This window comes from Canis lupus, chromosome 29, assembly GCF_048164855.1.
Source record: "Canis lupus baileyi chromosome 29, mCanLup2.hap1, whole genome shotgun sequence".
Taxonomy (NCBI): domain Eukaryota; kingdom Metazoa; phylum Chordata; class Mammalia; order Carnivora; family Canidae; genus Canis; species Canis lupus.
In genome coordinates this window covers 2,511,898-2,531,906 of record NC_132866.1, presented here as the reverse complement: position 1 = coordinate 2,531,906, position 20,009 = coordinate 2,511,898, and the positions used below count along the sequence as shown (strand labels likewise).

Below are 20,009 nucleotides of genomic sequence, written 5' to 3'. Positions count from 1 at the left end.
CTCATGAATAAATAAATAAAATATTAAAAAAATAAACCAATAATCAGAGAAAAAATTCATTATATTAATATTTTTACCAATAAAAAAATGAAAAAATAAAATTACCCTGTCAATAAGCCTTAGCTCATAAACACTAGTGAAAGAAGAACAGTGACCCAAAAGAAAATTCAAGAAAGAAACAATTGAGGGAAAATTTGACTAAGGAGGGTAGGTTTTCCTTTTTTTTTTTTTTATTTTTTTATTTTTTTATTTTTTTATTTTTTTTATTTTTATTTTTTTTTTTAGGTTTTCCATTAAAAACAGCAGTGCTAACTAGTAATTCTAAGTCTTACGGGTTTTTTGCGGGAGTTGGGGTGGAAATTAGCAGGGTAGACAACCTACCAGCTACTTGATCAAGAAAAAAAGAGGAGAAAGCACAAATATATAAAATAAGAAATGACACAGGGAAGTGACCAATAAAACAAGAAATCTAAAACATCCTAAGAGACTCCTTATAGACCTCTATGCAAACAGACTTAACATGTCACTGACACGGACAACTTCCCAAGGAACTCAGAAGGTCATGACCAAGACTGGACCCACTGTAGTTAGAGAGCTGAACCAGACGACAGCCAGAGAAGACAAAGGTTCCTAAGCAGGCACGTCCCCAAGAAGCACCAGGACAGACAGCTTCACAGAGGCTTCTACCAAACCCTCAAGACCAGACAGTTCGGTGCTCTACATAAACTGCTCCAGAGCACTGATGAGGATGGAAAGTCCCCAAGTCCTTTCATGAAGCAAGTGTAATGCTGATAACACCAGATAAAGAAGAACAAAGAAAAAAAACCATGGACCAGTATCCTTCACAAATATCAATGCAGAAATATTAAATAAAACATTAACAAACAGAATCTAGCACCACAGGAAGAAGTCACACACCATGACCAAGTAGGATTTTTTCCAGAAATGAAAGCTGGGTTCAATATTTGAAATCCAGTATCATTCCTCATATTAATTAACCTAAGGAAAAGATGTACAATTATCTACCCAGATACTGAAAAAAATCCTTTGACAAAATTTAAATCCTACTTATAACAATTACAGAAAAAAGAAATTGAGAGTTTATATTCTTTTTTCTTTTTTTTTCGATTTTATTTATTTATTTGACAGAGAGAGAGCACGCACAAGCAGGGGGAGCAGCAAGCAGAGGGAGAAGCAGGATTCCAGCTGAGTGGAGAGCCTGATGGGGGGCTTGATCCCAGGACTGGGATCATGGCCTGAGCTAAAGCCAGACACTTAACTGACAGAGCCACCCAGATGCCCCAAGAGTTATATTCTTAACATGACAAAATATACATACTTTATTCCTAATGCCAATAGCTTTATTTAATGGGAAAAGACTGGTGGCATTTCCACTAAAATCAAAGCAAGGATGCATGGTCTCCATTTCTGCTTACCACTGCCCTACCCTAGAGGTATTACATTACCCTATATAATTACAAAAGATAAATCAAGCCAAGGCATAAGAATGGATAAGGAAGTAAAACTATCACTATTTGTAGATGATATCATAATATATATCTGGAAACCCCCAGAGAATCAATGATAAAACAACCCAAACAATAAAAGAATCAATTGAATAATAGGACACAAAGTTAACATACAAAAATTGCCTTGAAATATAAAATAATAAGATGTTAGAAAAAACCTCATTTTAGATAATTACAACAGGGAAGATTAAATGTTTAGGAATAAATTTAATAGGAATTGTACCCAACCTATACAAGGAGAATTTAAAACATTCTTGCAAGATATGAAAGCAGAAATGAACAAATGAAAAGGCATCTCCTATTGTTGGTTAGGATGACTTAACATTAAAAAGATGACAGCTGTCCCTAAGTTAATTTATAAAGTCAATGTAATGCCAATAAAAATACCAAGGGACTATGGTACAGACTTACAAAAGTTGATACTAAAGGTCACGTGGAAAAACAAACATGCAAGAATAGCCAAGAAAACCCTGAGGGAATAAATCAGAATCTGTGGAATGCTTTTAAAGCAATAATCAGAAAAAAATTCATTAAATTAATATTTTAACCAATAAAAATAAAAAAATAAAATTAAGCCTACTGGACATTATACTATTAAGACTCTATAATTAATAGACAAATAGGCAAATGGGACTGAATAAAAAGTTCAGAAATAAACCTGAATGTATATGGAAATTTGCTATCACAAGTCACTGTGATAAACATGGACCTTTTAATAAATACATGGTGCTGGGACAACTGGGTAGCCATTTGGAAAAAGATGAAATCAGACATGTACTTTGTATTGTATATAAGAATAACCTCAAATAGATCAAGGTTCTAAGAATGGAAGAAAATGAAACTATAGAATTCCTGGAAGAAAACATGGGTGAGCCATTGGTGGTAGAGGGAGACTTTCTCACAATGACTCCACATCCAGAAGCAACGAAACAGAAGTTGATAAATTTGACTACATAAAAACCAAAATGTCTGCAGGGCAAAATGAAACAAAACAGTGTCCTAGACAAAATAGAAGATAATAGACAAACTGGAGGATATTATTTGCAGCCTATACCACAGAAAAAAGGCTACCACCCTAAATATATGAAACAAAGGAACAAACGCACAAAAGAAAAATGGGAAAAAGACATGAACAGACAACAAACAAGTTTACAAGTTCAAGCTCACTCACGTTTAGAGAAGATCAAAGGAAAAGACCCCACTTGTCACTTGTCTTCCATAAGCTTGGCAAGATGCTGAAGTGTGATGCAGACTCTACCCACAAGGCTGTAGGGAAATGGGCCTCTCCTGCACTTCAAATTTTGCAGGAAACTTGGTGATACCTAACAAAAGCTACAGAGACTTTTTAACCCAGAAAATACACCTGTAGGAACCTACCCAAAAGGCACACCCACAACAATGTGGGGGAAAAAAGGCTGTACAAGGTTACTCACTGTAGCACTGGTTAGGCTGGAAGATACTGGAAACCACCTAAATGGGCACAGGCAGGAGAAGCATCCAAGCAACGCGGCTCCAGGCAGCTGAGAAAACCAGAGGAAGTCCTCTGTGGACGGGCTCGCAGTGATTTCCAGGGCATACGGGGAAGTGACCAAGTGCAAAAAACATCTGCAGTGCTGCCCTCCATGTAAGAAAGAAGGAGTCTGAGAAAACACAAACCTGTCTGCTCATCTGTACAAAAGAAACACAGGAGGATATGCCAGGAACTAAAGACACTGGTTTCCTGCGGAGAGTGGGTGGGAAAAGGTCAGAGAGAAGGGGGACAACAGGTATAAAGTGGGGACAGACACTTGGTACAAGTTCTTTGGAAGCTCTAGTCTTAGAACCACAGTAACGTTTCACCTGCCCAAAAGTGAGTACCAAATTTAAATCAACCAGGATGTCAGAGAGAGAAGACCCAAATGGAACACAAAAAATAGCAAATAAAAATATTTTACAAACAAATAACCTAGCTACATTGAAATACAGAACTATCCTCATTCACTCTGAAAAGTACTATTTCTAAGACTGGAAATACTGAATCTAGTCAGCAAATCTGTTTCTCGAAGATTAGCAATTTTGAAACTATTTTATTGTCTACGGCCATACCACCCTGAACGCGCCCGATCTCGTCTGAAACTATTTTATTGGCATACCAGGATTAAATAAGTAAGTAAATATGTGGTAACTAAGGAGAGCCAGGTTTCTCTGTGTTGAAAAGGTTAAGTTACAAATAAGGAAGGAGGAGGCTATTAAAGATGGGGTCGAGGGGGACTGGGTGGCTCAGCTGGTTGAGCATCTGACTCTTGATTTCAGTTTAGGTCGTGATCTCAGGGTCATGAGATGGAGCCCCCACGTTAGGCTCTACGCTGGGCGTGGAGTCTGCATGAGAATCTCTCTCTCCCCCTCCCCCATCCAATAAATAAATCCTTAAAAAAAAAAAAAAAAAAGAACCCAGTGGGGCTGGATCAGGACTGGAAGTATTAGCATGAATGCCCAGTTTTCAATACATATCCAGACAGCAGCACGGAACCACATACAGACGTGTGCATGTGCACATAATAGGAAGTGTAAATAAAAATATACACTAGTGCATATACATACGCCAATACGTACACTTCTAGCTGTGTCTACTGAGATGGTGGCATCCTAGTAGTAGCGAGACTACACCCAGCACACAGATACTGCTTTCTAGCTACCATCCTCCCGCTGAAGGGATCTAGGCTCCATGGAGAGGGGTTAGTTCAGGCACGGAACGGGGACAGTGCAAGATGAGCCTGAGACATTTTGTGAAACCCCAAATAAGGAAGTTTTTTTAAAAAAAGGATGAGGACACATCAAAAAGACAGAGGCGCCCCATCCTGAAGGAGTACCCCATCGCCAAAGCTGGAACAACATGGGCAATGGAATAAGTAACAACAGCAGTGGATTGCGAGGCAGAGAACAACCTGTGTACCTGTGAGTCTGACCACGGTGTCAACAAATGAATACACAACTGGGGTGGGGGGTGGGCGTATAGTGTTCTTTTTAGATGAATTCTAATTAGCAAATGAAAGAGGAATAAGGAAAATACAAAAGCACCATTAAGTAAATGTCATTTCAAACAAGATTTACCCATAGAGGCTAAAATCAGTGAGCAAGTTTAAGGAGAAACAGGATACTGGCACAGCCTCAAAGCATCTCCTCCAAACTTTTATTAACTAGGAAGAAAAAGACAGTGGCTTTACAGTGGATGAAATCACCTTCATGGAGTGACAAGGTCACCAACGGCAGTCATGACCAGCATGGTGATGCCGTGATGCCCGGATCTGATGCACTGAGAAGGCGGGACGTCACCTCTGCGGCCTGCATGCCAAATGCACGGCCTTCATCTGATCACAGAAAACGTTAGACAACCCTCGTTGAGAGACACTCTACAAAACAGCTGCCCACTATTCATCAGAAGTGTCAAGGTCACGAGCGACCGAGGAGACCAAGAAGCACTAGGAGTCTGTGCAATGTGGACCCTGGATCCCGTCAGGGTCTGAGAAAGGCTGTTAGTGGGCAAACTGGCGAGATGGGAGTCGGGTGCAGTTGAGTTAACAGGGCCGCACCAGTGCTAATTTCACGGTTTGCTCGCTGTACTATGATTACGTAAGTTGTTTAGCTGAAGGCTATACCTAAATTCTCTCTATATATCTTTGAAACCTTTCTGTAAATCTATAACTATTTTGAAATAAGGTTTTTAAAAATGAAGGAAAAAAAAATCTCTCATACCCCTGGTGGTACGTATACCACACTTCAAGAAATACTGATTTAAGCCAAATTGCTTTTCCATAATCTCCACCCACTGATTCTAATTTTTCCCTCTTGAGCAACATAAAATAAATAGTCCCTCATGCAGGAGATAAACATCCTTCCAGATGTTTGCAGATCGCACTCAGGTACTTCTGAGGCTTCCTCTCCAACCAACCATTCCTACTGCCTTTCACTATCCCACACTTGAGATGCTTTCCAGACTCTTCCTATCCCACACACTCTGTGGCAGAGTTTCTAAACTGTCAGCATCCCTCTTAAAATAAACCATAAAAAAATACCTATAGGGCAGCCCCGGTGGCTCAGTGGTTTAGTGATGCCTTCAGCCTGGGGTGTGATTCTGGAGACCTGAGATCATGTCCCACGTCAGGCTCAGTGCATGAGCCTGCTTCTCCCTCTGCCTGTGTCTCTGCCTCTCTCTCTCTCTCTCTGTGTGCCTCTCATGAATAAATAAATAAAATCTTGGGCAGCCGGGGTGGCTCAGCGGTTTAGCACTGCCTTCAGCCCAAGGCCTGATCTTGGATACCCAGGATCGAGTCCCACATCGGGCTCCCTGCATGGAGGCCACTTCTCCCTCTGCCTGTGTCTCTGCCTCTCTCTGTGTGTGTGTGTGTGTGTGTGTGTGTGTATCTCTCATGAATAAACAAATAAATAAATCTTTTAAAAAATAAATAAATAAATAAAATCTTAAAAAAAAAAGACCTGCAAAGCCAAGTGGCCCCCACAGCAGAAGGCTTCCTTCCGTGGCTCAGCCAGCACATCTGCACGGGAGAAACTGACCCTTGTGGAGCAGGCCCAGTGGCCATGTGGCGTGGCAGAGTCACGCAGGTGGCAGGTCCAAGAGAGGTGGGAATCCTCTGCCGCCCCCGAGTCTTCTGTGTGTGAAGCAGCTGCCCCAGTCCTGGAGTCTTCTGTGTGTTCTTCTTCACCTGGGAGGGTTCTCCCCGCTCCCTCATTAACCTCACTTTGACATCTGTGTGGTTTCCTGGTCTATCGGAGAACATCCAATCCTTCTTCTCCTGAACACTGAAGGAATCCTACTCATCATCTTCAAAATCTTTGCAAAGAATGCAGCCTTCTGTGCCTCTGCCCACACAGATGAACACAGTGAGGAAGATCAAGGACCTAGACCTCCGGTTATTCAGGATGTAACCAATCTTCACACTGTAAACATAAGCACAGTGTGTAAAACTGGTTTACTGCCAACTTCCCACAATCTGGACTAAAGGGAAAAAGCGGAAATATCCAATATGCCCCACGTCATCTTATACACAGGCTTCAACCTCCCCCATCAGTACCACCACAGCTGCCTGACAGCAATGTTATGTCCCCGCTCCTTTCTGAATAACATCAGACATGCCAAAAGAAAAGCAAAGGGGCACAGATGGGTGACTCTGAGCTAGAACCCATACTTTCTGGATGAAACCTAAAACACCGTGGAAGTACATTCTATACCGTTTCTGTGTGGAGTCAATAACATTTGGCACAGTAAAATCAGCAGACTTGTGATCATCTATGGCGACAAGCTGACATTCTTTAAGTGGCTCAGGTGGTTGGGGAATTGGGTCCCCACACCCAATGGCAGGCGAAAGGGGGAGTCATGCTGGTACCTAGGTAGTCGGTAAGAGCTGGGCTCCTCTAGGGGATGTGGGGCTTACCTGCTTGGGAGCTCTGGACCAGCTGAGTGGATTAAATTATTCATGTTGTCTGCTATTTACTGTGGATTATTGAGAGCTGACTGCGTATGCTATTGACCTGTACACTTACTTGGCAAATTGTCCAGTTTTTATGGACTGGCCTGGGCCAAAGGAAAATGAAGCCTGCAGAGGCATTTAACTCTGGGATTGTGTTACATGGTTCACTTTTACTCCCTCCTGGAGAGGACATGTCAGCCTTCATAAAGGCAGATGAAGATTTACCAGCCAACTAAGAAGACACTTGTACTGTATAAACAAAATTAAAATCCTGAGTATACACAAACACCCCATTACTTAACAATAATTGAATATCAATCGAATAGCAACCTCACCAGAGAACAGTTGAAATAGGAACATGGTTGGCTGAGAGAAGACATTTGATAAGATGCATAAATTAAAATATAAAACACATATTGTGTCGGTTCAATGACAGAACAAAAAAGTCTGGCAGGTCTCCGAAAGCCAAGGTGCCCTCCACTGAGGAGGCACGATCCCACCTTTGTTGCTGTGGACTTTTTCCTTTATTAGAAGTGATGGGCCCCAGTTGGATGAGTGAGTGGGGCATAGGGGAGGGAGGAGTGTCACAGGCTTCATGAATCAACAGAACTGTAGGAACCAGACTGGGGACATCTTAGGGACGCACCGGGAACACATTGGTAAGCCAGTGAAGAGGAGGAGGAGTGCACAGAGTACAGGCCCGCTGCCAGCTCAGCCGCTGAGACATGCAGTCACCTCTGGAAACCTGTTCCTGCTCTCTATGCTCCAGAGGAATGTGGAAAAAAAAACAGATGCCAACTTCCTAAACACCTCAACAGAAAAGCACCACGTATTCTCTCAATCAGCACAGCAAGAAAATGGCATGTTCTTAAAAAAACTAAATACCTTGAAGTAAGCATTTTTAATACATACACTAGTACATGAATTAAGCATACATACTCTGGAGAATGCCAACATAAATCATTAGAACTCAGAATGCCATTGATAGTGAGTCTCTACACACACACACACGCACGCACGCGCACCCCTAATCTTTCATTAAGAAGGTATAGTGGGGATTTTTACTGACTAATGGTCTTTTTTTCTAAAGATTGTTTGTATTAGAAATGCATATGCTGGGGATCCCTGGGTGGCTCAGCGGTTTGGCACCTGCTTTGGCCCAGGGCGCAATCCTGGAGTCCCGGGATCGAGTCCCACGTCGGGCTCCCTGCATGGAGCCTGCTTCTCCTTCTGCCTGTCCCTCTCTCTCTCTCTCTCTCTCTCTATCATGAATAAATAATAAATAAAATCTTAAAAAAAAAAAAAAGAAATGCATATATATGCTGGTTAACTGAGTCCTAGTTACCAGGAACAGTTTGCTGAGTAAGGCTATATACTTCAGTAAAGGCAGCTTACTTCTGTTGGAGGGGTTGATATGGATGTCCACCAGCCCTAAATACAGAACCATGAAAGCTGGAACAGCAAGATTAATAAGGCCCTATAGACTGTCATTTAGAGAGAGCATGGTTTCCATCAAGCACAGATTCTTCTTCAATAACAGTGTCACTTGGAAAATGACCTTGCACTCTTGGGAGGCTCACTTTCTTGGAAGGTTCAGGACAATGAAACCTGACACAGTGTCAATGACAGAGACCAGAAGTTAGGACTCGTCTGCACTCCACGCTCTCACAGCACATGGATCTTACAGCTCGATGCTGTGTTTTACTCAGCTGTGACCACCTTTGGAAGACTTATCAAACTACTTTATATGGGCTTCTCAGCCCACACACCCCACCTTGCCTGGCTGGGAAACAAGGAGGCTTAGGGGAAGAGGAGCGTTCTGAGACAGCAGTCAGAAGCAAGAGTGACAACTAAATTTCAAGCGGGCTAGCGACCTAGAGGAAGAAAACAGAGCAAAGAAACGCCACGCTCATATTTCCAATTAAAAACCATGAAAGAACAGAGTAGACTTAATGAGGATCACGTATAGGCCCATGAGATTCATGATGTCCTCTATAAACTGAAGATACATCCTGATTAAAGCCAAGATCTTCAGGAAAGCAGGTACACAAATGGACTTACCGCATAGGTCAGGTCACAATGATAAAAACGACAGTTTAGGAGTCTTTCCACATTTGTTACTTCATTTGGTCCTTGTAACAACCCCATGATGTAGGAAGAGTAAGAATTTTATTTCTATTTTGTAGATGCAAAAAATGAAATCCCCAAACCTGAACTAACTTGGTGAAGTCGGGTGACCTGAAATGACAGAGCTGGGTCTTCAGTGAGCTTTCAGTCCAGCTGGGGAGACAAAACTGAAAAATACAACCAGGAAGCCCTAAAAACCAAACCATGTATGAAAAAGATTTCAAAACTTAATGTAAACTTAATAAAATCTACACTAATCCAGATGGTGTGGTAGTGGCATGGGGATAAACCACAGATCGATGGAACAGCACTGAGAATCCAGAAATAAACCCTTAAGTTTATGGTGAACTGACTTTTGACAAAGATGCCAAGACAACTCAATGGAGAAAGCACAGTCTTCATCAGACATGGCATGGGCACGATTCAATGTCTATGCACTAAAAGAGGAACTTTGGGCCCTATCTACATACCACACACAAATATTAACACAAAAGGGATCAGAGAGCCAAATGCAAGCACTAAAAGCATACAATTTTTAGAGGAGAAACATAGGACAAGACCTCTGTGATCTTAGGCCAAGATTTTGAAGATGTGATACCAAAAGCTTGATCTATAAGGAAACAAATTGAAAAATTGGACTTCATCAATATCTAAAATTTTGGGGCTTTGAAAGGCACCATTAAGAAAGTAAAAAGACAAGCCACATTCTTGGAGAAAATATTTGCACATTATCCCTTTATTTTGTTTTAAAGATTTTATTTATTTATCAGAGAGAGAGAGAGAGAGAGAGAGAGGCAGAAACACAGGCAGAGAGAGAAGCAGGCTCCATGCAGGGAGCCCGATGCAGGACTTGATCCCGGGTCTCCAGGATCACACCCTAGGCCAAAGGCGGCGCTAAACCGCTGAGCCACACGGGCTGCCCGTCATCCCTTTGTTAAAAGACATGTATCCAGGGATCCCTGGGTGGCTCAGCGGTTTGGCTCCTGCCTTGGCCCAGGGCATGATCCTGGAGACCCGGGACCAAGTCCCGTGTAGGGCTCCCTGCATGGAGCCTGCTTCTCCCTCTGCCTGTTTCTGCCTCTCTCTCTCTCTCTCTCTCTCTGTGTCTCTCATGAATAAATAAATAAAATCCTAAAAAAAATAAAAAATAAAAAAGACATGTCCAGAATATACAAAGCAGTCTTTCAACAAGATGACATAAGTTTTTAAGTGGGCAAAGGATTTGAATAGTGTATTCTCCAACAAAGATATATAAAAAGCCAGTAAGTACATAAAAAGACATTTACCACCATTTGTCATTAGAAAAACGCAAATCAAAACCACAATGGGATACAGTTCCCAACCACTAGAATGGCTATAATCAAAAAGAGATAGTAACAAGTGTTGACAAGGATGTGGAGAAACTAGAACCTTCATTCAATGCTGGTGGGAATGTAAATGGCACAGCTGCTTTGGAAAACAGTTTGACTCGGGACACCTGGATGGCTCAATGGTTGAGCATCTGCCTTTGGCTCAGGGTATGATCCTGAGGGGTCACAGGAGATTGAGTCCCTCATCCGGTTCCCTGCAAGGAGCCTGCTTCTCCCTCTGCCTATGTCTCTGCGTCTGTGTGTCTCTCATGAATGAATAAAAAATCTTCTGATACAGAAGGTCAATCAGTAGTTGCTAAGGGCTAGGGGAAGGTGAAAGAGAGTGACTGCCCACGGGAACCGGGTTTCTTTTTGGTCATGAAAATGTTCTTTATTTAGATTATGGAGATATTTACACAGCTCTGTAAATACATTAAAGTCACTGACCTGTGTACTTTAAAAGAGTGAACTTTATGGTATGTAAATTATAAACAAAGCTGTTTTTAAATATGAGCAAAAGTTTTGAATAATTCACCAAAAAAGTTATGAGTGATTAAAAAGCACATGAAGGGATCCCTGGGTGGCGCAGCGGTTTGGCGCCTGCCTTTGGCCCAGGGCGCGATCCTGGAGACCTGGGATCGAGTCCCACGTCGGGCTCCCAGTGCATGGAGCCTGCTTCTCCCTCTGCCTGTGTCTCTGCCTCTCTCTCTCTCTCTCTCTCTCTCTCTGTGACTATCATAAATAAATAAAAATTAAAAAAAATTTAAAAAAAAAACAAGAAACTTAAGTTTTTCTAAAAAAAATAAAAAAAAAAAAATAAAAAGCACATGAAAAGATGTTCAACAGCAAGTCACTAGGGAAATGCAGATTAAAATCACAGTGAGACCCCTAACTTCATACCTACTAGAATGAGGATAATTGGACAACAGAGAAGGGGACTCAGCGGAGCCCTCTGTAGGCTGCCAGTGTGGATGCAGAATGTGCCCCCTCAGAAAACAGCATGGCAGCTTCTCTGGCACTGGGAACCAGCAATCCCAGTCCTCTTGGTCTAAGAGAAATGGAAACATGCATATACACCAAGATCTGCACATAACTTTTCTGAATTTTCAGCATTATTCATAATAGCCAAAAAGAATAAACAACACAATGTCTATCAACTGAAAAATGGATAAACAACATGTGGTATATTGGTACAATGGAGTATTACTTAGCAATAAAAAGGAACAAGCTAAAGATACATGCCTCACCATGGAGGAACCTGAAAAATTAAGATGCTGCCTAAAAGAAGCCAGCTGCAAGAAAAAGCACATTCAATTCTGTTTATATGAAAAGTCCAGAAAAGGCAAATCTAGAAAAATACAAAGTAGATTAGTAGTTGCCTGGAGCTGAGGGAGAGATGATGGAGTTCCTGCAAAACAGGTACAAACGAGGCAATGGAAATGCTCTAAAACTGGGGATGACGTCTGCACAACTGCAGATTTACAAAAAAAAAAAAAAAATCACTTCATTGTACACTTGGAAAAATCCAGCTAAACAGCACGGCTTTGCTAATAAACACACAAGAAATTGAGAAGACATGAGCTGTGACCATGAGGGTGATGATGAGGCACACTGCTGGGGCTTTGCCAGCCAAATTATAATTTTCCCTAAATAAATGATAGTTTGAAAGCACCAACATTTCTATGCCTTAGTGTAATCCTCACTTCATTTCTTTCCAGTTAGACACACACACACACACACACACACACACACACCCTCAACATATTAATCACCCAAAATGTATTTGTTGAACACCTACTACATGCCTTGCTCGACTCTGGGCATATGAAAACTGAAGAAGCAGAAGCCACATCATGATCCTCCAGCCATGGCTACTGAGCCCAACAAACACACCTGAAAAGCCCCCCAAGCATGGTAAAGAACCCCTGACTGTTACCTCATTTTGACTTTTCTGTGTCATATATTAGGAAATTTGCCAAAAGCTAGAAATGATCAAGGCCATATGCAGGTGGCGGTGTGAACATGTGTATTAGAGATATAACCAAAAATGAATTACTGGTAAACCTCCCTTTATCTAGATGGGAAGGTGGCTGAATACAATTAAACTGAGTAGAACAGACAGTAAAAGTAGCTCCACAGATTCACCTTAAAACTAAAATTGAGTGAGAATTAAATAACTTGGTTTTTGAGGCATGGGTTGCAATTATCTTGAATGAGAAGAGTGACCAGAGAAAGGCAGAGTGAAGGGTTTTGCTAGGATTGGCACCATGGCCAGTACACATAAAGTTCTCATAGTTAAGGATCTTGCTTAGCAGATGAGCTATAAAATCTACATCCTACAGGATGAAACAAGCAATTTTTCTTTCTTTTTTTTTAAGATTTTATTTATTTATTCATGAGAGACACACAGAGAGAGGAAGAGACACAGAGGGAAACGCAGGCTCCTTGAAGGGAGCCCAATGTGGGACTTGATCCCCGGACCTGGAATCACACCAAGCCAAAGGCAGATGCTCAACCGCTGAGCCACCCAGGCATCCCAAAACAAGCAAATTTAACTCTGAATTTTCTCTCTTTACAAGTTAGACCCCATAGGGTCACTTGAATGGAGGTAAAGTCATCAACATGTCTCAGTGGTTTTGCTGACAAGGTCTGCTAGCTGAATTTACTAGATAATTTTTCAAGCATTAGTAAAGGCAGGTCTAAAATTTATAAACAGAGCAGAGTGGATAATAAGATATCCTCACCAAAAAAAAAAAAAAAAAAAAGATATCCTCAGCCCTTGATTTTAAGGGCAACTATTCATAATACCAAGAACTGGTGAAAATGATAGGTTGGAACTTTATCATTTACTTACATCTAAACAAAGGCCAAGTATCAAAAACATTCAGTAAAGTCTCAGTATACAAAATTAATATACAGAAATCTGTTGTACTTCTATACACTAATAATGAAGTAGCAGAAAGAGAAATTAAGAAAACAATCCCATTTATAATTGCACTAAAAATAATAAAATACCTAGGAATAAACTGAACCAAAGAAGTAAAAGACCTGTATTCTGAAAACTCTAAAACACTGATGAAAGAATTTAAAGACAAAAAAATGGAAAGGTATTCCATGCTCATGGATTGGAAGAACCAATATTGTTATGATGTCCATACTACCCAAAGCAATCTACAAATTTAATACAATCTTGACCAAAAAATTTTTCACAGAACTAGAACAAATAATATTAAAATTTGTACGGAACCAAAAAAGACCCCAAATGGCCAAAACAATCTTAAGAAAGAACAAAGCTGGTATCACAACCTCAGATTTCGAGATATTCTACAAAGCTGTAGTAATCAAAATAGCATGGTATTAGCACAAAAACAGACATGGAAATCAATGGAACAGAACAGATAACCCAGAAATAAAACCATAATTATATGGTCAATTAATCTATGACAAAGGAGGTAAGAGTATACAATGGGGAAAAGCCAGCCTCTTTAATAAATGGTGTCAGGATAACTGGAGAGCTACGTGCAAAATAATGAAATAATGAATTAAAGACCTAAATGTGAGATCTGAAACAATAAAAATTCTATAAAACACAGGCAGCAACCTCTTTGACATTGACCATAGCAACTTCTTACTATATATGTCTGCTGAGGCAAGGGACACAAAAACAAAAATAACCTATTGGGTATACATCAAAACAAAAAGCTTTTGCATAGCAAAGGAGATCATCCATAAAACAAAAAGGCAACCTACTGACCGGGAGAAGATATTTGCAGACGATACGCACAATAAAGGGATAACATCCAAACTATGTAAAGAACTCCTACAACTCAACACCAAAAAACCCAAATAAGGGATCCCTGGGTGGCACAGCGGTTTAGCGCCTGCCTTTGGCCCAGGGCACAATCCTGGAGACCCGGAATCGAATACCATGTTGGGCTCCGGGTGCATGGAGTCTGCTTCTCCCTTCTGCCTATGTCTCTGCCTCTCTCTCTCTCTCACTGTGTGCCTATCATAAATAAATTAAATTAAATTAAAAAATTAAAAAAAAACAAATAATCCAATTAAAATGGGCAGGACATGAGTAGACATTTTTTCAAGGAAGACATACAGATGGCCAACAGACATGTGAAATGATGCTCAACATCATTAATCACCACAGAAATGCAAATCAAAAGTATAATGAGCTTCCACCTTGCACCTGTCAGAATGGTTAAAATTAAAAAAACCCAGGAAATGACAAGTGTTGGTGAGGATACGGAGAAAAAGGAATCCTTGTACACCATTGGTGGGAACGCAAACTGGAGCGGCCACTGTGGAAAATAGTATGGAGGTTCTTCAAAAAATTAAAAATAAAATTTTATGATCCAATAATTCCATGATTGGGTATTTACCCAAAGAAAACAAAAACACTAATGCAAAAAGATACATGTATTCCTATGTTTATAGCAGCATCATTTACAACAGCCAAGATAATGCAAGCAGCCCAAGTGTCCATCCACAGATGAATGGCTAAAGATTCCATACACAATGGAGTATTACTCAGCCACAAAAAAGGTCTTGCTATTTGCAACATGGATTGACCTAAAGAATATAGTCAGTCAGACTATAGGAATAGACTGTTGACCTAAAGGAAATAAGTCAGAAAAAGACAAATGCTCTATGCTTTTGCATATGTGCAATTTAAGAAACAGAACAAAGGGGATCCCTGGGTGGCGCAGTGGTTTGGCACCTGCCTTTGGCCCAGGGCGCGATCCTGGAGACCCGGGATCGAATCCCACATCGGGCTTCCGGTGCATGGAGCCTGCTTCTCCCTCTGCCTATGTCTCTGCCTCTCTCTCTTTCTCTCTCTGTGACTATCATAAATAAATAAAAATTAAAAAAAAAAGATTAAAAAAAAAAAAAAAAAGAAACAGAACAAAGGAACAAACTAAAAGAGACCAAAGGAAAAAAAAATACAACCCTTTTAAAGAGAACAAACTGGCGGTTGCAACAGGGGAGGTGGGTGGGAGGATGGGTAAAACAAAGGGGATGAAGAGTACGCTTGCCATGATGAACACTGAGTAATGTACAGAATTGATGAAAAATTACACTGTGTACCTGAAACTAATATAACACTGTACAGTATGCTTCAACTATTAAGTATATATCAAAAAAAGAAACGCAAAGGTAAAAATGTTTTTAAAAGAATAAACAGAAAAACCTGTCAATACCCAATTAATTAATGCACCCTAATATGCTATTGCTATAGGATACTGACAAAGAATCAAAGAAAAGTATAATAGAGGAAATCAGAAGCTGGAAAACTTGGATCAACCCAGGGAAAACTGGAAAAGATACCAAATCAATTGTGAGCCCAGACATGGCGGGTGTTGCTCCCCCAAAGAACTTGCTTTTTACAGCGGTCTGGAAGGAGCAACTTCATGGACAGCACAGGGTGAGTATGCATGACTCCAGGTGTTCTGGGCATGCGTCTCTCTTCTGGAACAGGTAGTGTGGTGAGTGTGCCGTGGGCAGGGGGCCTGCAAGAGCCAAGCGCTGGATGTCCTCAAGTCTCAGGGTCAATCTAACCAAAGATATCATTTTTTTCTTTTTGCAGAGCCTAGAACAGTGTTTGCTCTACGATGGGTCCTCAAAACGCGTCAACCCAGACCCCACTGATACCTAACTGCAGCACGTGTCACCATATCAGGTACCCTTCACAATCAGGACACTCGGGATCACAGGAGGTGGCTGCCTCTGGCTCTGCCTGAGAATCACTTGCGAAGCTATTGCAGAGATGGTCCTGACAGTTGCAGTTTCTAAAACCCCACAGGTGGTTACAATGCACAAGGTGTAGCGCCACTAATCTGTGAGCAGAGGACGGAAATGGGTTGTACTTCTCTCATAACCAAATTCTGGAAGAGGGCATGTGTGTTTGAGAGAGAGAAAGAGAACGGAAAACTCGGGACAAGGACTTGGATACTTTATTGAACTCAATCTGGATTATTAGAGCAAAGGCCAAAGGCACAACGCAATATATACAAGGACTTTATCAGATTAGGAGGCCATACACACCTTGGCGATTAGACTCTGAACTCACTACTCCTGGATAACAGCCGGGAAGTACTGCAGCCTCAAGCTGGGTACTTAAGTTTCAGGATTGCAATCTGAAGGATCCTTCAAGGTTTCTCCTGTAAGCCTTTCTTTCTCTCTGATCCATAAGGAGCTCTGGGGCAGCCCCTGTGGCTCAGTGGTTTAGCGCCTGCCTTCAGCCCAGGGTGCGATCCTGGAGACCTGGGATTGAGTCCCATGTTGGGCTCTCTGCATGGAGCCTGCTTCTTCCTCTGCCTGTGTCTCTGCCTCTCTCTATGTGTCTCTCATGATAAATAAATAAAATCTTAAAAAAAAAATAATAATGAGCTCTGGTGCCTGGTCCCTGACAGCCTGGGGCATTACACTTTCCATCATTTTATGGCCAATTTAGGACTTTGTTGCAAAGCCCCACATGGGAGGCTACAGAGCCCGGTGGCTAAGAGGACAGGCTCTCGAGGCAGCCGGTGCCATTTAATCCCTACTTCCCTGCTAGCAGTGTATCCTCAAGCCGCTGATTAACCTCTCTGGATCTCAGCTTCCTCACTTGTAATCTGGGAACAGTAACAGTTTATTGTGAACTTCAGATGATCCACCTGGAACCACTCAATCCGTAACCTCTCTGTTAAACGACCCAAAGATGGAAAACACAGTGTGTCCCGCCGGGAGCTCCTTTTCTCCCCCAGTTCCACACCAATTTTCTCTCAGCACTGCCTACCCAAGTGCTCAAGTCACAGCCCTGGGAGCCAACCCAGACGACTCCGCTTCCCTGACCTCCTGCGACTGCTCCATCGGCAAGGCCTGTCCATTGACCTGTCCATGGTTCCTCCAACATACAGAGCCTTCTGCCCGACATTCACGGTCTTCCTGTCCTTTCTGTCCAAGCCTGTCACCTCTCGTAATCCATACACTCCTTGCCTCCTCGCCTTCACTCTGACCACCATACCCTGCATTTTCCCCAGAGCTTCCAAAATAAGCTCTTAAAATGTCAGTACGATCATGTCACTTTACTATTTACTTCGCACTGTATGGAATGTGAGCGATGTACTGATGACCTAGCGCTGACCTCACATAAGAGGACAACACTGGGGAGTGCAGGACACGGGAGTCTGGGTAGCACCAGCCCCATACCTGTATTTAGGGTCCCCATGCCACTGCCCTGGCCTGCTCCCCTCCACACATTATGAGCAGCAGAATCATGCTTCCACCTTGTCGGAGCCTATGTGGTTTGAAGCTTCCGTTCCAGGGCAGATGTGACACAGGCTTCGGGCCCCGCAGTGCGGGGGGAGGCAGCACATGCAGGGTACGAGACTAGCCCCACTCTTGCGGCGCTGTGCACGACACCTGAGAAAGCAGTGCCTGCATTAGCTGGGGGGCCGGAGTCCGGGCTTATCAAGCCTGCAGGTGCAGAAGAAACAGAAGAACTCGGGAGCTGGACCCGAAAGAAAGGCGGTGGGTGACAAGCAGCCAACGGGCCAGCGGAGGTGGGAGTCAGAGAGCGCTGCTCCACCCCACAGGACCTCCTGTCTCCCACCTGGTTCCCGCCCAGGCTCACGCAGCCCTTGACCCCGGGCGCCTGCACCAGCCACCTGGCCTCACCCCAGTGCTCTCCGCTCAAAGCCCTCCACCCACCCGGGCGGGGTCTGCTCACGAGGCAGCCCTACCTCGCCCAGCCCGGCGCCGGCACCTGGAGCAGCCCGGGGCAGCCTGCACCCCGAGCCCGTGCACCGGGCAGGGTCACCGCGAGCGCCGCAGCTCCGGGCCTCCGGACAGCGCGGCACTCACGGCGGCCGCTCCCGCACCTCTGCGCAGGCGCGGCCCGGAGGGGGCGGGGCAGCACCGCGGCCACGCCCCCTGGGCCCTGGCCACGCCCACCCCTCCAAGAGGGCGCCGGCGCGACCCGGGCCTGGCTTCCTCCTGGAAGGCTCCCGGGCTGCGGACGAGAGGCCCGCGGGACACGTCCGGGGCGTCCGCCATCCCGTTCCTCTCGCCCAGGCCCGGGGGGCAGAGGCTCACCGCGTCCCCCGGAACCTGAAGCTCCTCCGCCCTCCGCCGTCGCCAGCAGCCCGGCACCACGGTTGCCATGCGGCCCCAGGCCCGAGTCCGCGGGCCTCTCATCCCCGCCGGCCGCAGGCCGCCAGCCCCAGCCGCGGTGGCCACGCCTCCTTCCCCCTCCACGTGTCCCGGGGGAGCCAATGAGAGACGGGGGGCGGGGCGAAGGCCGCTGGGCCTGGCGCCGAGGGCAGCAGCCGGCGGAGCGGACTCCGGAGTCTTCTGGGCAAAACGGGGCTTCTGCCCCAGGCCATCACTCCGCGCAGGGCCGGCCTGTCAACTCTCCGACCACTGACTCGCCGTGGCTCTCCGAAGAACCGACTCCTTCGGCGTCCCGCCACGCCTGCACTCCGAGCGTCGGACCGGCTGGGGGAGCTCCCGCCCCCTCGCTCTCGTGATTGGCCGTGGCGCGCCGTCCGCAGCCGTCTTCCGGTGGTTGGTGGTTGATGGATGGCGCAGCGAGCCAATCGGCGCCGGCGAGCCGGCTGGGGAGCGGATTTCTGGGAGTTGTAGTCCCAGAGAGGCGGCCCCGGGATCTCCGGGTAGGTGTTGCCCTGGGCGGGGGCTTGTATGCAGGCTGCAGGGCGGTGCAGCAGCTGGGCTGGGCTGGGCTGGGCTGGGCTGGGCTGGGCTGGGCTGGGCTGGGCTGGGCGGGGCGGGCGGTGCAGCGGGGCTGCGGAGGGCTGGGCCCCAGGACCGAGTGGTGGGCTTGAAGGGACGGGAGGCGTGGGCGCGGCGTTCTCCTGCCCGAGCATCAGCATCGCGGAGCTGCTGCAGCCTTCCTGCCGCTAGGAGGGCGGCGGCTCGGAAAGCCCCGAGGCCCTAACGCCCTGAGCTTCTGAACCAACCCACAGCTGAGTGCCTACCAGCCTGCAGACTTCTGGCTGTGTTTCTGCTGTTTGAGTCGCTGCAAGCGGAGGTGTCTTGTGATGCTCAGCCCTGGTCCCAGCCATTCTGGAGAAACGGGTGACGCCCCCTCCACTGGGCTACAGGCTGCAGGATCTGCGGGGAGTTCGGCAGCTCATCGACCACAGTGTGCTCCCTTGTGAAAGGTGGTGATGAGTCAGGATGTTACGAGGCCGAGGTCCATTCACACGGAGAACTTAGAACCGCACAAAATACTCAGCAAATGGTGTGTCACTCCTACTAGTTCTCCTTCTCCAAAACTGCTACCAGCTGACAGCCTCACATCAAAACACTGGGGCTTTCCCCTTAGGAAGAAGCTGCCGCAATGGCCCCCCTGGGTAAGTCGGCCTTGGGTAAGCAGGTGCCGTGGATGATTTTTTTCTTTAACACTGAGCACAGGAATAGATCTAATGGGTTGCAATTTGGTGTAATACACTATGTACCAAACATCAATCATTTGGGTGCCAATTACAAGATGTCTACAAAACTCTGCTATTCCTTGGTGTATTTAT

The 20,009-nt window shown here is 44.6% G+C and overlaps 1 protein-coding gene and 1 long non-coding RNA gene across 19 annotated transcripts in view; one reads left to right on the top strand and one right to left on the bottom strand.

Moving 5' to 3' along the window:
* The window catches only part of C29H10orf143 (chromosome 29 C10orf143 homolog), a 97,209-nt gene extending 78,233 nt beyond the window's left edge, over positions 1 to 18,976 (bottom strand). For 4 of the 18 annotated variants that reach the window (XR_012020391.1, XR_012020392.1, XM_072804854.1 and 1 more), the window contains exon 1: positions 18,556 to 18,973. Coding sequence is in view for 1 of the 18 variants with exons in the window: in XM_072804853.1 (XP_072660954.1) it covers positions 18,556 to 18,657 (102 nt within the window). In the remaining 17 variants the exon portion in view is untranslated. Of the gene's footprint in view, positions 1 to 6,002; positions 6,465 to 17,670; positions 17,938 to 18,203; positions 18,335 to 18,555 lie in introns of those variants that run through there. The other 14 variants (XR_012020380.1, XR_012020381.1, XR_012020382.1 and 11 more) reach the window with 14 other exon arrangements.
* Positions 17,628 to 19,984, top strand: LOC140620680 (uncharacterized). Its single transcript, XR_012020394.1, has 2 exons — positions 17,628 to 19,133; positions 19,446 to 19,984. It is a non-coding gene; the product is annotated as an uncharacterized lncRNA (long non-coding RNA).
* Positions 19,985 to 20,009: the final 25 nt, after the last annotated feature.